General features: G+C 49.5%; 1 protein-coding gene across 4 annotated transcripts in view; it reads left to right on the top strand.

The window, feature by feature from the left end:
* The window catches only part of PLEKHM2 (pleckstrin homology and RUN domain containing M2), a 32,384-nt gene extending 17,702 nt beyond the window's left edge, over positions 1–14,682 (top strand). For 2 of the 4 annotated variants that reach the window (XM_056541630.1, XM_056541628.1), the window contains 13 exons: positions 2,532–2,775; positions 3,173–3,856; positions 4,905–4,974; positions 6,617–6,707; positions 6,791–6,855; positions 6,933–7,021; positions 7,369–7,501; positions 7,653–7,840; positions 7,920–7,985; positions 8,060–8,219; positions 9,782–9,961; positions 10,365–10,481; positions 12,125–14,682. In XM_056541630.1, the coding sequence (XP_056397605.1) occupies positions 2,532–2,775; positions 3,173–3,856; positions 4,905–4,974; positions 6,617–6,707; positions 6,791–6,855; positions 6,933–7,021; positions 7,369–7,501; positions 7,653–7,840; positions 7,920–7,985; positions 8,060–8,219; positions 9,782–9,961; positions 10,365–10,481; positions 12,125–12,259 (2,222 nt within the window). In that variant the 3' untranslated portion in view covers positions 12,260–14,682. Of the gene's footprint in view, positions 1–2,390; positions 2,776–3,172; positions 3,857–4,904; positions 4,975–6,616; positions 6,708–6,790; positions 6,856–6,932; positions 7,022–7,368; positions 7,502–7,652; positions 7,841–7,919; positions 7,986–8,059; positions 8,220–9,781; positions 9,962–10,364; positions 10,482–12,124 lie in introns of all 4 variants that reach the window. The other 2 variants (XM_056541627.1, XM_056541626.1) reach the window with 1 other exon arrangement.
* The last annotated feature ends 2,673 nt before the right edge of the window (positions 14,683–17,355 follow it).

Below are 17,355 nucleotides of genomic sequence, written 5' to 3'. Positions count from 1 at the left end.
CCTCCTCACGTTGTGTTCTCAAACTTCCTCTTACTGATATCCTCACTAATCTCCATGTCGCATCTCCAGGCTGATAAACTAATGATACTAACCCACCCGGTTCACACCAATTCCAAGGGCGATGCTGATCCCTGTAGATGGGTCTGGTGTCCGGCAGAGTGTGACCCAGAATCCACAGACAAAAGAGAGGAACTAAATATAATAGAGGAGTTTCCTGAACATCCACATTGAACTGCTGGACATGATGTCCTGCCCTACACCGTGCCGCACCGTATAGGCTAGAGGGTGGGGGTGGGGTCAGTAATAATCTAATAGAAACAATGCGTTCTCCATGGGTGACACTCTGTGTCCGTCTGGTTTCTATATTACTGCCCTGTACACTGGACTTCTGCATCCTGTGCGGCCTCTACGTGTCATCTGCTCGTTCTCACCTCCTTTGCACAGTTTTCTCTATTGCTGAATATTGAGGAGAATTGTGTCTCGGAGCCTTTCGTTTGTGCCCAGATTATTGCTGAGTCTCCCTCAGTGGTGACTTATTGTACAGAGAAGCTGCATGTGACCTCTCCTCACTGACAGACCAACGATCAGTGGTCTCCAAACCATGGACCTCCAGATCCTGCAAAACCACAACTCCCAGAATGCTCGGGCAGCCAATAGAGGGGAGATTCTTGGCTTACCTGTCTGCTTCCCAACCAGTGTACGTCCAGCTGTTGCAAAACTACATCTCCCAGCATGCCCGGACAGCCGTTGGCTCTCCAGGCATGCTGGGAGTTGTAGTTTTGCAAAATCTGAAGGACCACAGTTTGGAAACCATTGCTTAGAGCTTATAGACGGGATGCTGGCAGTGACGGGTTCACTGTAAAGAATGCTGGGAGTTGTAGTGTCACAGCATCTGATAAAGTTGCAATACTCCAGACTGACTGCAGGGGGCGCTCTTGATTTTGTTGTGTTGTTGCTTTTTTATGATTTGAGATGTTTTTGTTACTAACCAACCAGTTCTGTGCTTTGCAGCTAATTTAGTGATCTATCCCTGTATACTCCTTCTATATATGCCTGTATACTATACTCTTCCATGTATACTCCTGTATATATACCTGTGTGTGTATACCAGTTATATTATAAAAAATACATACACCTATATATATATATATATATACACACAGACACACACATATATTATAGAGAAAGATATAGATCAGCCAACGGCTGTCCGGACATGCTGGGAGTTGTAGTTTTGCAACATCTGGAGGTCCGCAGGTTGAAGACCACTGATAGATAGATAGATATATATATATATCTATCTATCTATTTTTTTTTTACACACATATATATATATATATATATATATATATATATACCGGTATGTATGTATATATATATATATATGTATGTATATATATATATATATATATATATGTGTGTGTGTGTATATGTGTGTATATATATATGCCTGTACATTCATGTACACCCCCACCCCTGCATTATCCTGTTCTTGCTCACGTTTCCATTAACATTCAATGTCCTCTTGTTTTTTACATTTGCAAATCGGACCTAAAATGTTGTATTATTAAATAACACCCCCCCCCCCCCCCCATCACCACCACCAAAAAAAGACATGAAATAGTAGGGTCATCTGACGAAAAGCCAGGGGGCGCTCCGACACCTTCTCGCTTATTGTCATAAAATCCAAAGTCTACGTCAGTGTGTCCCAACCAGGTCCCAACCAATCCAGTTATAGCCGTAGGCTGTCTGGGCATGCTGGGAGTTGTAGTTTTGTACCAGCTGGGTGCCTGGTTGGGAATCATTAAATTCTTTTGTGTATCCTTCATTTGCTTTGCACACTCTGGACATTCTCTCACTCGCCCTCATGAGGTCGTCACCTGGAAGGGTTTTAGTATCAGGTACGCCTTTTTTGTGGAATTACCTTCATAGGGTCACACACAGCGCATCTGCAGCGTATTTCATGCTGCGGATGCGCACACCACCACTGGCAGTTACAGAGCGATGGCAGAGCGAGCTCCCAGCTGCGGCCGGGTAGCTCTATGTGTCCGCTTTGTGTACCCGCCTGCAGCTGGGAGCTCGCTCTGCCATCACACTGTGACTGCCGGTGGCGGTGTGCGCATCCGCAGCATGAAATACGCTGCAGATGCGCTGTGTGTGACCCTACCCATAAAGTGAAAGAGGCTTTACAGCATATACTCACCTGTGAACACTCAAATCTAGACATACGATAAATGTAGGATCGGGGGGGGTGGGGGTGATTTTTTCTGGGACCCTCCGTTATCTCCTGGTTTTGCGTAGATTGCCCCCCCCCCTTTACTATGAGTAAATGACAGTTCTTAATGATCTCCCCACCCCCCGCCCCTTTGTCACCTGCCTGTCTCTCACAGACGGAGACCTCCATGATGGCGGCAGCTTCCCCTGCTCCGCGGCGCCATTTGTGCTCAATGGCCCCAAAACGCAAGGGAAGAGTTCAGTGCACCGATACAACCCGTTCACACAAGATCTGTCACCTTCTGATGTCACCTCAGGGCCGGGAACGGCAGCCGACACGCCCGACACCAGCGACCCCATCACGCAAGACTCGGAGCTCGAAGTCACCTCCTCGGACACCCCCCTGTCTTATAAACGGCCCCCGCAGGCCGCGCGCCAAGATGTCACTGATGGCCTCTCCACCTCAGAATCCACCCCTGTGCACGGGGCATCCCGGAAGACGGGGGGCAATGCCAACTATACTACATACACGGAGAACAACTCCGAGCTGGAGGTCATAAGGTAAGTGGGGACAATGGGGGGGGGGGCAGAAGCCAACCTGGGAGTGTCCAGACCTCCCCAATATTGTCTACCCAAAATCTTAGTGCCATGGCCACTGCTGGGGGAGGTCACCGAACTGCCCATAGACATCAGATTACCCCCAGATCTAAAATAATCCACCACTGGTGTCTGGCAGTTGTTGGAAAACTTGTTGGTAGATCTGGGCATGCTTGTAGTTGTAGTTTTGCAACAGTTGGGGTTTCCCCGATTGGAGACCACTGATCTCGTGGATGGTTCTCGTCCCCACACACAATGTAGAAGGGCATTGACTCTAGTTTGGCGCCTCCATCAGGTCAGTTGGTGAAGGTTCGCCTCCCCGTTGCGTTCTTCCCGTTTGATCCCGTAATCCTTCTTTCAGAATAGTACGAAAGAAAAGAGGCGGAAAGCGTAAGAAAGTTCGCTCCGAAGACGGCGGCCCCCGGCCCCTCCTCAGCACCTCGGAGCCCGATGACCTGGAGAGCGAACAGAACGTGGGCGTCTGTAATGGCGACACGGAAGAGCAGACCGGAGAACTGGCCGAGACCGCCCTCCGATTGCCCAAGATGCAGGACACCTCCATGGAGCGAGTAGGGCAGCCCTTGAGCGACGTCATCGAAAAGCTGAATGGCCAACTGGACTCTCAGAATTGGGACTCTCACCAGGAACCCACAAACCATTCCTTTCGGACCTGCTCCCCGGGGGAGACCCCCGGTGGCCTCCAGAGCCAAGACGTTAGCCAGGGAGTTCAGGATCCCAGGGACTTCTACTACTTTACCCCAGAGAGTCCAGACGCTCCTACAGCAGGTAGTGGCGACAATGACCTTACAAGCCAGAGCCAACCAGCACATGTTCTTAGTGGCCCTGAGGATGATGGACAAGAAGAAGAAGGAGGAACACGAGGAGACGCACAGATTAAAGAGCTAGAAGATCCCAGCAGCAAACCGCTTCTGACCACCACCGACTCTGGTGGGAATAGTAGTCCAGTGCTGAGCCTCGCGGAGGACTCTGGGGTCGAGGAGGGACAAGGGAGTCCTGGGGAAGCCCCTCACCCCTGCGAGTTTAGGTAAAGACCTAAAATACAAAGGAGATATCGTGATATACAGGGAGCTCTGGGATTAGTACAGGAGGTATCGGGATATACAGGGATCTCTGGGATTACAGGAGGTATCGGGATATATAGGAGGCTCTGGTATTAGTACAGGAGGTATCGGGATATATAGGAGGCTCTGGGATTAGTACAGGAGGTATCGGGATATATAGGAGGCTCTGGTATTAGTACAGGAGGTATCGGGATATACAGGGATCTCTGGGATTACAGGAGGTATCGGGATATATAGGAGGCTCTGGTATTAGTACAGGAGGTATCGGGATATACAGGGATCTCGGATTACAGGAGGTATCGGGATATACAGGGAGCTCTGGTATTTGTACAGGAGGTATCGGGATATACAGGGATCTCTGGGATTAGTACAGGAGGTATCGGGATATACAGGGATCTCTGGGATTAGTACAGGAGGTATCGGGATATACAGGGATCTCTGGGATTAGTACAGGAGGTATCGGGATATACAGGGATCTCTGGGATTACAGGAGGTATCGGGATATATAGGAGGCTCTGGTATTAGTACAGGAGGTATCGGGATATATAGGAGGCTCTGGGATTAGTACAGGAGGTATCGGGATATATAGGAGGCTCTGGTATTAGTACAGGAGGTATCGGGATATACAGGGATCTCTGGGATTACAGGAGGTATCGGGATATATAGGAGGCTCTGGTATTAGTACAGGAGGTATCGGGATATACAGGGATCTCTGGGATTACAGGAGGTATCGGGATATACAGGGAGCTCTGGTATTTGTACAGGAGGTATCGGGATATACAGGGATCTCTGGGATTAGTACAGGAGGTATCGGGATATACAGGGATCTCTGGGATTAGTACAGGAGGTATCGGGATATACAGGGATCTCTGGGATTAGTACAGGAGGTATCGGGATATACAGGGAGCTCTGGGATTAGTACAAGAGGTATCCAGACATGCTGGGAGATGTAGTACTTGGTTGGGACACTGGAACAGTTTTCATAATGTTCTTTCTATCTTTTCTTCTCAGAGTGGACAATAACCTCCTCCTGCTGCTGATGCTTCACGTCTTCAGAGAGAATGAGGAGCAGCTATTTAAGGTGAGGGGGTCCTCCAGGGACATGCTGTGTGTGTATATGGGGTCCTCTAGGAGCGGTGTGTGTGTGGGGTCCTCTAGGAGCGGTGTGTGTGGGGGGGTCCTCTAGGAGCTGTGTGTGTGGGGGTCCTCTAGGAGCGGGGTGTGTGTGGGGGTCCTCTAGGAGCGGGGTGTGGGGGGTCCTCTAGGAGCGGTGTGTGTGTGGGCGTCCTCTAGGAGCGGGGTGTGTGTGGGGGTCCTCTAGGAGCGGGGTGTGTGTGGGCGTCCTCTAGGAGCGGGGTGTGTGTGGGGGTCCTCTAGGAGCGGGGTGTGTGTGGGGGTCCTCTAGGAGCGGGGTGTGTGGGGTCCTCTAGGAGCGGGGTGTGTGGTGTCCTCTAGGAGCGGTGTGTGTGTGTGTGGGGTCCTCTAGGAGCGGTGTGTGGGGGTCCTCTGGGTGTGGTGTGTGTGGTCCTTTAGGAGCGGTGTGTGGGGTCCTCTGGGTGTGGTGTGTGGGGTCCTTTAGGAGCGGTGTGTGGGGTCCTCTGGGTGTGGTGTGTGGGGGTCCTCTAGGAGCGGTGTGTGTGTGGGGTCCTCTAGGAGCGGTGTGTGTGTGGGGTCCTCTAGGAGCGGTGTGTGTGTGTGGGCGTCCTCTAGGAGCGGGGTGTGTGTGGGGTCCTCTAGGAGCGGTGTGTGTGTGTGGGCGTCCTCTAGGAGCGGGGTGTGGGGGGTCCTCTAGGAGCGGGGTGTGGGGGGTCCTCTAGGAGCGGTGTGTGTGTGTGGGCGTCCTCTAGGAGCGGGGTGTGTGTGGGGGTCCTCTAGGAGCGGGGTGTGTGGGGGTCCTCTAGGAGCGGGGTGTGTGTGGGGGTCCTCTAGGAGCGGGGTGTGTGTGGGGGTCCTCTAGGAGCGGGGTGTGTGGGGTCCTCTAGGAGCGGTGTGTGGGGGTCCTCTAGGAGCGGTGTGTGGGGGTCCTCTGGGTGTGGTGTGTGTGGTCCTTTAGGAGCGGTGTGTGGGGGTCCTCTGGGTGTGGTGTGTGTGGTCCTTTAGGAGCGGTGTGTGGGGTCCTCTGGGTGTGGTGTGTGTGGTCCTTTAGGAGCGGTGTGTGGTGTGTGGGGGTCCTCTAGGAGCGGTGTGTGTGTGGGGTCCTCTAGGAGCGGTGTGTGTGTGGGGTCCTCTAGGAGCGGTGTGTGTGTGGGGTCCTCTAGGAGCGGTGTGTGTGTGTGTGGGGGTCCTCTAGGAGCGGTGTGTGGGGGTCCTCCTGGTGTGGTGTGTGGGGGTCCTCTAGGAGCGGGGTGTGTGTGGGGGTCCTCTGGGTGTGGTGTGTGTGTGGTCCTTTAGGAGCGGTGTGTGGGGTCCTCTGGGTGTGGTGTGTGGGGGTCCTCTAGGAGCGGTGTGTGGGGTCCTCTGGGTGTGGTGTGTGGGGGTCCTCTAGGAGCGGTGTGTGGGTGTCCTCTGGGTGTGGGGGTCCTATGGGTGTGGTGTGTGTGTGTGGGGGTCCTCTAGGAGCGGTGTGTGTGTGGGGTCCTTTAGGAGCGGTGTGTGTGTGTGGGGTCCTCCTGGTGTGGTGTGTGGGGGTCCTCTAGGAGCGGTGTGGGGGTCCTCTAGGAGCGGTGTGTGGGGCCCCAGCTTTTTGTCTGACTTGTTCTGCCCTTTTATCCCGTGTTGTGTAGATGTTCCGAATGAGTACAGGACACATGGAGGGAGACATGCAGCTGGTCTATGTGCTGCTGACTGACTGCTACATCTACCTGCTGAGGAAAGGTCAGACCCTTCATGTTTCCCCCATTGTAGCGTCTCCTCGGGTTCCCTCCCGTCTCTGACCGTTTCTCTTGTGTTTTGCGCAGGTTCTGCAGATAAGCCGTACATGGTAGAAGACGCCGTGTCGTACAATGAGCTGGACTACATCTCGGTAGGTGTCAGGTGGTGTCTTCCTCTCCGCTGGTCATCGCTGTCGCGCTTACAGCTTCTCTCCCTGGTCTCTGGCAGGTCGGCCTCGATCAGCAGGCGGTGACTCTCGTGTGCACGAATAGGCGGCGGCAGTTTCTGGTGGACACCGCGGACCAGTCACTGACTGAGTGAGTCTCAGCTGCGCGTCCTGTCTGTCCCCATAACAATTCTCCTGGTATCTGGATGGCCCTTCTAATGTTGCATTGTTCTTATGGTGTCACATGACTACGGTCTTCCAGCTTGGCCACTAACATTGTGGTCACATGACATTGTAGGGAGCTGGTCCATATAGTGGGTCCTGTGTCCAGTCACCATAGTTATGATGGGGGATATATTGTATCTATTGTAGGAATTTATTGTATCTACTTAACTCTTCGGCTTCTGTCACCTTCTCCCCATAATATGTTTTGGAGAACATCTGATTATATTTTGGGAACAACTTTTGGATTTAGCAACGTTCATTCTTTTCCTTTAGAATCTTCATATCTGCTTTGAAGTCGGCCATGATAAATGGGTGTCGGGAGCCTCCGTACCCCGGTGTCCTGACTGATGCCACAATGGAAAGACTCGCACTTGCAAAATTTGTATCCCAGGAGACTAAGATTGAGGTAAAAAAATCACAAGCTTCTTCCAGTCCTGCACCCCGCTACAGGGCATGGTGACCCGCACATGTCCATCATGGCTCCACAAGGGTTGGGGTCTAGTCTTCTGTCCATAACGCTTTGTCACCGATTTCTAGATGGGTTTGCTGTATTTTAGGCCTCAAAAGTGGTCATGCTTTACTATGGACTCGTGCACTGGGAGGATCCTTCGGATGACGCTCAAGGATCGTCTGCGCCAAACTTATCCAGAGATCAGACCGTGTCCAAGGAAGGCGTCCTTCACTACAAGGCGAGCGTGTCCTACCTGGGCAGGGATACCTGGAAGACATGTTACGTGGTGCTCAGGTGAGGGGGTCACTGGGCAGCAATGGGAGATGTTGTGCTGTGAGTTCTCCATCTTTGACATGTGACTGCTCCCCTGCAGTAATGGAATCTTATACCAGTACCCGGATAGGACGGATGTCATCCCCCTGCTGTCCATCAATCTGGGGTAAGGCCCTGACGCTGCGCTGTTCACATATTTAGTATATTTTGTTCCTGCACTAATGTGCATGTACCCTGCAGGGGGGAGCAGTGTGGAGGGTGCAGGAGGGCCAACACCACAGAGAGAGCACACTCATTTCAGGTGATCCTCACCGATCAGCCTTCCCTGGAGCTGAGTGCAGCCAACGAGGAAGAAATGGCCGACTGGATGCTACATCTGTGCCAAGCCGTATCGAAGGGGGTGAGTGACTGCGTCCAAAGTTATATTATACAATCTTCATTACATATATCCTGTATTATACTCCAGAGCTGCACTCACTATTCTGCTGGTGAGGTCACTGTGTACATACGTTACATTACTTATCCTGTACTGATCCTGAGTTACATCCTGTATTATACTCCAGAGCTGCATTCACTATTCTGCTGGTGAGGTCACTGTGTACATACATTACATTACTTATCCTGTACTGATCCTGAGTTATATCCTGTATTATACCCCAGAGCTGTACTCACTATTCTGCTGGTGAGATCACTGTGTACATACATTACATTACTTATCCTGTACTGATCCTGAGTTATATCCTGTATTATACTCCAGAGCTGTACTCACTATTCTGCTGGTGGGGTCACTGTGTACATACATTACATTACTTATCCTGTACTGATCCTGAGTTATATCCTGTATTATACCCCAGAGCTGTACTCACTATTCTGCTGGTGAGGTCACTGTGTACATACATTACATTACTTATCCTGTACTGATCCTGAGTTATATCCTGTATTATACTCCAGAGCTGTACTCACTATTCTGCTGGTGAGATCACTGTGTACATACATTACATTACTTATCCTGTACTGATCCTGAGTTATATCCTGTATTATACTCCAGAGCTGTACTCACTATTCTGCTGGTGAGGTCACTGTGTACATACATTACTTATCCTGTACTGATCCTGAGTTATATCCTGTATTATACTCCAGAGCTGCATTCACTATTCTGCTGGTGAGATCACTGTGTACATACATTACATTACTTATCCTGTACTGATCCTGAGTTATATCCTGTATTATACTCCAGAGCTGTACTCACTATTCTGCTGGTGAGGTCACTGTGTACATACATTACTGATCCTGTACTGATCCTGAGTTATATCCTGTATTATACTCCAGAGCTGTACTCACTATTCTGCTGGTGAGGTCACTGTGTACATACATTACATTACTTATCCTGTACTGATCCTGAGTTATATCCTGTATTATACTCCAGAGCTGCACTCACTATTCTGCTGGTGAGGTCACTGTGTACATACATTACATTACTGATCCTGTACTGATCCTGAGTTATATCCTGTATTATACTCCAGAGCTGTACTCACTATTCTGCTGGTGAGATCACTGTGTACATACATTACTTATCCTGTACTGATCCTGAGTTATATCCTGTATTATACCCCAGAGCTGTACTCACTATTCTGCTGGTGAGATCACTGTGTACATACATTACATTACTTATCCTGTACTGATCCTGAGTTATATCCTGTATTATTCTCCAGAGTGGCACTCACTATTCTGCTGGTGAGATCACGGTGTACATACATTACTTATCCTGTACTGATCCTGAGTTATATCCTGTATTATACCCCAGAGCTGCACTCACTATTCTGCTGGTGAGGTCACTGTGTACATACATTACATTACTTATCCTGTACTGATCCTGAGTTATATCCTGTATTATACTCCAGAGCTGTACTCACTATTCTGCTGGTTATGTTAGCTCCTGATCTCAGTAATTATGTCCCTCAGGTTGTTCCTCAGGGCGATGTCCCCTCCCCGTGTATTCCCTGCTGTTTAGTGCAGACACAGGACAAGATCATCACCTGCCATCAGGACTGTCAGACGAGCTTCTTCCGGGCCCTCGGCTCCAGCGAGTTAATGGACCTGTCGTGTGTGGGTTCTGTGGAGGGGAAGGAGTACTGTATCCTGGTGAGGACTGCGGCAGTGTCACCCCCATAGGTCGCCGCCATTGTTGATTAGACTTGAATATACTTGTGTCCGCTGTGCAATGAAGAGTCCTGTAACTTTGTGTACCTTTTCCTTGCCATTTTAAAATCTCTGCTTGCTGTCAGTGAATTGGAATATACCATTTTACAGCCAGAAGCTGCAAAATCCAGTACAGACCTGATACTTTTCACAGCTGAGGTCTTGTTGCAGTGTTTTAGTGTGGACAGAATAGAAATTTTGTAAGTGTTCAGTGCAGGTTTTCATCCGGATTATACAAAGTGCATGGGTGCCATTCACTGACAGCAAGCAGAGATCTGGTTAAAGTTAATAGAAAGTTTGGTAGCACACTGCTGCAGTGTTGTTACAGCCGCACTTTCTCGTACAGGAGTTCACACAGGAGCGCAGTCACTTCCTTCTGCCCTGGGTCCTGTACTTCAGCTGCCGGCCGGAGCTCGAGCGATTCCTCACCTCTCTGAGGACAGCATGGAAATCCATATACCAGGTACGTGAGACAACTGGCATGGCCAGGCATGAACCAGGAGGCTCAGCATGAACATATCACCCTCCCATCCAGGGTGCCTCCAGCTGTTTTTGATACATTTTGGGAAAGTCATCCCTCGAAGGTTTGGATAGACTGGAGGAAGGGAGATTAGACGTTCCCGAAACACGTTAGACCTTCCTGATGCACTTTTATCATGGTCCGTTCTTGTTCTCCTTGTTTATGTATATAAAGCAGTGTTTCCCAACCAGGGTGCTTACAGCTGTTGCAAAACTACAACTTCCAGCATGTTTCCCCTTTTACATCAGTGTTTCCCATCCAGGGTGCCTCCAGCTGTGCGTTTCGGGAAGGTCTAACTTCAGGAAGGTTTGAATTGACCTGAGGAAGGGAGGTTAGACCTTTTCAAAACGTGTTGTAACTCCCCTTTACATCAGTGTTTCCCAACCAGGGCACCTTCAGCTTAAATGGGCACTCTCATTAAAAAATTTTTTGCTATTGCGCTCCTTTTGGTAAATAAAAAATCTTTCTAATATACTTTGTTTAAAAAAATGAAGTTTTATATGTTTTATTTGTGTTTAAAAAGCTGCCACTAGGTGTCTCCCTACTTGTCCAGAGCACATTTCCCCCCCATCTCTTTCACAGACTTTGGACTCCTGCTGGCCTGGCAGAAGTCTAAAAGCAGGAAATGCTGAGGGGCATGTGTGTGCAGCCTTGGCCAATCATAGCTAATCTCGCACTGAACTGCTCTGGGCTGTGTGTAGCAGAGTGAGGGAGGAAGTTCACCCCTGTATGGCTTCAGATGATGTCACGCCTGCTTGGGAACGCCCCTTCCCAGTCTGTGAATCTGACTGAGACTGAGCAGAAAATACAGAGCAATATCCAGGTAGAAAACTTAAAAATAAAGGCCGGGGGTGGTTATCATGAAGGGGGAGTGAACTAGGGGGATTATAACATTTAACAAGATCATGAGAGGTACTCTTTAAGAAGGTTTGGATTGACCTGAAGAAGGGGGGTCAGACCTCCTCGAAACTTGTTAGATGTTTCCAATGCACTTTATTTTCTTGTATTGTTCTCCTGCTACAGTATATATATATGACAGTGTTTCCTAACTGGGGTGCCTCCAGCTTTTTCAGAACATTTCGGAAAAGTCTAATATTCCATGAGAAGGTTTAGATTGACCCAAGGAAGGGAGGTTAGACGTTGCCGAAATGCGTTAGCTTTTCTGCTGCAGTATTTTCTTGATCCGTTCTCCTTCTCGTGCTAGAGTATATTTATATTTGCAGTGTTTCCTTACCGGCTTTCCTCCAGTTGTTGGAAAACTTCAACTACCAGCATGCCCAGACAGCCGAAGGCTGTCCTGGCATGCTGGGGGTTGTAGTTTTGCAACAGCTGGAGGCGCCCTGGTTGAGAAACACTGGCATAACCTTACATTTATCCACATTAAACTTAATTTGCCATGTCTGCATCTAGTGCCTCTAACCTCCACAGATCCCTCTGTAATATTATATTCTCCTCCCCTGTAATATTATGTTATCCTCCTCTGTGGGAGATGCAGTTTTGCAACAGCTGGAGGCTCCCTGGTTGGGAAACACTGCCTTCCGTCTTGCAGAGCAGAAGCTCAGAGGGTGACGCTGTCTCTTTTTCAGGTGGAGCTCCCCCATAAACCGATCCCGGAGTCGTCCCTGAAGAAGTGTGAAGACGCCTTGTCCCTGATCCACAGCACCTGGCAGCGCAGTGACAGCCTGTGCCGCGGCCGCTCCTCCCGGGACCCCTGGTGCTGATAACCGAGGGGCCCCTGCATGAAGATCGGTCACGGTGGTCTGGACATCTCTGGGACTGAACCACTATCCTTGTATCTGTGTATATTTATATATATATATTGGACAATGTGTGTGTATATATATATGTATAGATATATATATATATACGCTGCTTACCCGCCCGCAGGACGGCTGCCCCTGGATCGTTGTTACAGAAGATGGGGCGACCAGGATACAGTGCCCCCTACATTGCTGCTACTAACTCCACAGCGGGCGTCACCTGGCGCACATGTGTATACCAGCTGCACGGTGCCATGTGGGGCATGTCTGTGCCGAGGTGTGAGCGACCCACTGTATGCTCTCGCCTGTGGGGTATAGAGCATGTGGCAGGAGGGGGGCGAGATCCCACAGGGTTGGGTGCACGTTGCCGCCACCGCCTGGGACGATGTGGATGGGGACGGTAATGCGGGCACAGGTGGCGCGGCCGTAAGCTTGAATGGTTGGTATTAACTGGGGGTGTATTGTGCCCTAACACATTGCTGCTGCTTTCTTTTTTCTTTTTACATTTTAACAATTTTACAAATGTCGTCACTCCCATCATAGTTTGGGGGAGGGGGGGGCGACGGCGGCGGCGCATATTTTGGTTGTGGCGGCTACAGGATGAGACTGGTGACTCCACATTGTGCCTTCTATCTGTAAGTACAGGGCGAGGCGGCTTTCATGTTTATTTTCTGGACTGGATGCGTTGTCACGAACCCTCAGCTGTGAGAAGTTTGTTGATAATCGGTCACCCACCGCGGCTGACTGTATGCGAGATTCAGCGCAGCGTCTACACCGAGCCTCGGAACCGGTCCTGTCCTTACTGAGCTGAAGCGTTTGTTACCGTGTATCTGTGCGGATCAAAACGCATCAGTCTGGAGCTAGACCGGATCAGTTGTAACAAACCCTCAGCTGTGAGATGTGATGGGTTGGGATGAGGTTACAGCTGAGGGTTTTCCTAGACTGGATCGGTTGTAACAAACCCTCAGCTGTGAGAAGTTGGATTTGTTTACAGCATCTGGAGTGAATGTTTCATGCACTGACAGCAAGCAGAGTTATCAGAACTCACATAATGCTGGTGCAGTGGCCCTTTTAAGTGTTGCTCTGCTGCCCCTGCAGGTGGTGGAGGTAAGTGCAGCCTGTTGTATAAGACATATATCAGGGTTGCCTAACCATAGTACCTCCAGCTGTTGCAAAACTACAACGCCCAGCATGCCCGGACAGCCGAAGGCTGTCCGGGCATGCTGGGTGTTATAGTTTTGCAACAGCTGGAGGCACCCTGGTTGGGAAATCATGCAATATGGTATAGGCTTCCTCCTATATTTCCTATATATTGCGATGTACAGTCATACCGAAGCCCACAATAATGGCGACAAAGCGCGACAGGCGTCCACGCTGCATGTTGCTACCACGCTGTGACATCATAGGAGGCGGCCCTTATATCTATCCCTGTAGAACGCCTGGCTTCACCCCCTCCTCGGCCTGGCATGCATGGAAGCGCGATTCCTCTCTTGCGTTTTCCTGTCCGCATGAACCCTGCGTCCTCCGCTGCACTTTTATTTAACCCTTTGCACTGCGTGACGGCGGCTCGGACGAGTCAGTGGAGTTTTTAGGTAATAATTTGCACAGGTAGCAGGCGATGGTGGGGGATGGGGGTATTATACCCGGAGGCATCGCGCCCCTCTGGACTTGTTTGCCTCATGTTACAGATGTTTTATTTCCAGGGACGGTTCTAGATTTAGTTGACTTCCTCCTTTTGTCCCGCGGATGCGCAGATATCGAAGTTTAGCGCCAGCTGCGCCTTACTGCGATATTTACTTACGGAATGTTCCCGGTGCCTTGTTATACAATGTATTTATTTGACCTCCTGTGAATGATGTTGGGCAGAGGTCGTCCTGGTCTGACCCTGAGGTCTGCCCCAGGGGGTGGTCAGCTGGCAAACGTCTGATCAAGAGCGGGGGTCTTGGTTATGACCTGTCTTTTGGTTCAGGAGACCTGTCTTTTGGTTCAGGAGACGTGTCTTTTGGTTCAGGAGACCTGTCTGTCTTTGGGTTCAGGAGACCTGTCTTTGGGTTCAGGAGACCTGTCTTTGGGTTCAGGAGATGTGTCTTTGGGTTCAGGAGACCTGTCTGTCTTTGGGTTCAGGAGACCTGTCTGTCTTTGGGTTCAGGAGACCTGTCTGTCTTTGGGTTCAGGAGACCTGTCTGTCTTTGGGTTCAGGAGACCTGTCTGTCTTTGGGTTCAGGAGACGTGTCCTTAGTTCAGGAGACCTGTATGGACACGGCCGGCAGCTGCTTGGATCTCACTCAGCTCTGCTTCACCCAGACCTCGTATAGTATCTGCCCTATGTATATAAACACTACATGTTCACACTGGTGGCTACATGTAAATAAACCGCTACAACACTTCTATCCTACGACTCGGTCATGTTTGTCGCCGTGTGACCACGAGAGCAAGGACAGAGGGCAGGATGTTATGGTATTTTATACAGGAGGTGACATCATTGCTTTTTGGAGAAATGGGAGGTGACATAACTTGTCTAGATAAATGGGAGATGACATCACTGGGATCTCTAGATAAACATGAAGTGACATCACTGCGCTCTAGAGTTATGGACGGTGACATTACTGATGGAGAAACAGGAGGTGACATCACTGCGCTCTAGAGTTATGGGCGGTGACATTACTGATGGAGAAGAGAAACAGGAAGTGACATCACTGCGCTGTAGATTTATGGACAGTGACATTACTGATGGAGAAACAGGAGGTGACATCACTGCGCTCTAGAGTTATGGACGGTGACATTACTGATGGAGAAACAGGAGGTGACATCACTGCGCTCTAGAGTTATGGACGGTGACATTACTGATGGAGAAACAGGAGGTGACATCACTGCTTTCTAAATAAATGTAAAGTGACATCACTGCTGTTTATCTAGACCAGTGGTCTCCAACCTGCGGACCTCCAGATGTTGCAAAATCACAAATCACAGCATGCCTGGACAGCCAAAGGCTGTCCGGGCATGCTGGGAGGTGTAGTTTTGCAACATCTGGAGGTCCGCAGGTTGGAGACCACTGATCTAGACCAGTGTTTCCAAACCAGGTGGCCTCCAGTTGTTGCAAAACTACAACTCCCAGCATGCCCGGAGAGCCAATGGCTGTCCGGGCATTCTGGGAGTCATAATTTTGCAACAGCTAAAAGTCCACATTTTGGAGACCACTCCCCTAGATCCTTTTATAACCAAACGCCACTAAGTATCTCTGTCCCTGATTTATCCCTATGGAAACCCTAGACTAACTTTCCCTAGCAGAAGCGTCAAGCAGACACTAGGACCCAGAGACCAAAGCCAGGAAGAGAGGAAACTAAAAGACAAACAAGCAACTGAGATTCACACGAGCAACAACGAAACACAAAGGCGTATGAGTATGGCAAGACTAAGGTAAAACCACATAAACAACCGCACAGCGTACAGTATAATCCACACCGAACCGCACGAGCTGGGGGGGGGGGTTAAAGAGAAGAGAAACTACACTCCCATAACAACTACCCCTAACTGACCAATAGCCAGAAGAGAGAATATATCACTATGTGTCAGGAGGTAGAGAGGACAGAGCGATGTTCTGCAGATCTGTAGAGAGGTCAGTGGTGTAATAATCTGCAGGATATATCACTATGTATCAGGAGGTAGAGAGGACAGAGCGATGTTCTGCAGATCTGTACAGAGGTCAGAGGTGTAATAATCTGCCGGATATATCACTATGTATCAGGAGGTAGAGAGGACAGAGCGATGTTCTGCAGATCTGTAGAGAGGTCAGAGGTGTAATAATCTGCAGGATATATCACTATGTATCAGGAGGTAGAGAGGACAGAGCGATGTTCTGCAGAGAGAGGTCAGAGGTGTAATAATCTGCAGGATATATCACAATGTATCAGGAGGAGAGGACAGAGCGATGTTCTGCAGATCTGTAGAGAGGTCAGGTGTAATATTCTGCAGGATATATCACTATGTATCAGGAGGTAGAGAGGACAGAGCGATGTTCTGCAGATCTGTAGAGAGGTCAGTGGTGTAATAATCTGCAGGATATATCACTATGTATCAGTAGGTAGAGAGGACAGAGCGATGTTCTGCAGATCTGTACAGAGGTCAGAGGTGTAGTAATCTGCAGGATATATCACTATGTATCAGTAGGTAGAGAGGACAGAGTGATGTTCTGCAGATCTGTAGAGAGGTCAGTGGTGTAATAATCTGCAGGATATATCACTATGTATCAGTAGGTAGAGAGGACAGAGCGATGTTCTGCAGATCTGTAGAGAGGTCAGTGGTGTAATAATCTGCAGGATAGATCACTATGTATCAGGAGGTAGAGAGGACAGAGCGATGTTCTGCAGATCTGTAGAGAGGTCAGAGGTGTAATAATCTGCAGGATATATCACTATGTATCAGGAGGTAGAGAGGACAGCGATGTTCTGCAGGTCTGTAGAGGTCAGTGGTGTAATAATCTGCAGGATATCTCATTATGTATCTGTCAGGAGGTAGAGCAATGTTCTGCAGGTCTTATGTGCTCTCGGTGTCTGGATTAGGGGATTATACTCAGGATTAGATGATTTTTCTCTCTTCTGATCTCTCATAATCCGTTTTTTGCAGCCTTGTATTTCATATTTTGTCCACCAGGTGGCAGTGGAGCATTCCGTAGGTCACTCTCCTGCACATTGCACCAGTTTTCTGTTGATGTCTTCTGAGAGTTGTAGTTCCCCTGCCTCACCTCTGACCTCTAGGATGGGGGTAGGAATGGTAAATGGTGTGCATGTATTTCCTATGTCCTTCCACCCCCCCCCCCCTTACTCTCTAGCCACAGTCACATGACCAGTTGTTATTTCAGGTGATGTCATGTATTCGCAACAGCTCAGCGGCACAAACCATAAATATAGTGCAAAGTGGGGACGGGGACGCAATATTGACAGAAAAAAAAACTGAAAACTGTCGTTTTGGGTTCTGTGCACATGCGGGAGTAGGAACACAAGGGACATAAGAGGCAAGTGCATCCTCTAGAGGATGGAGACAGGGTCGATTGCAGGTAC

The sequence above is a fragment of the Hyla sarda genome, chromosome 10, assembly GCF_029499605.1.
Source record: "Hyla sarda isolate aHylSar1 chromosome 10, aHylSar1.hap1, whole genome shotgun sequence".
NCBI lineage: Eukaryota > Metazoa > Chordata > Amphibia > Anura > Hylidae > Hyla > Hyla sarda.
This window is presented reverse-complemented; position numbering and strand designations above follow the sequence as displayed.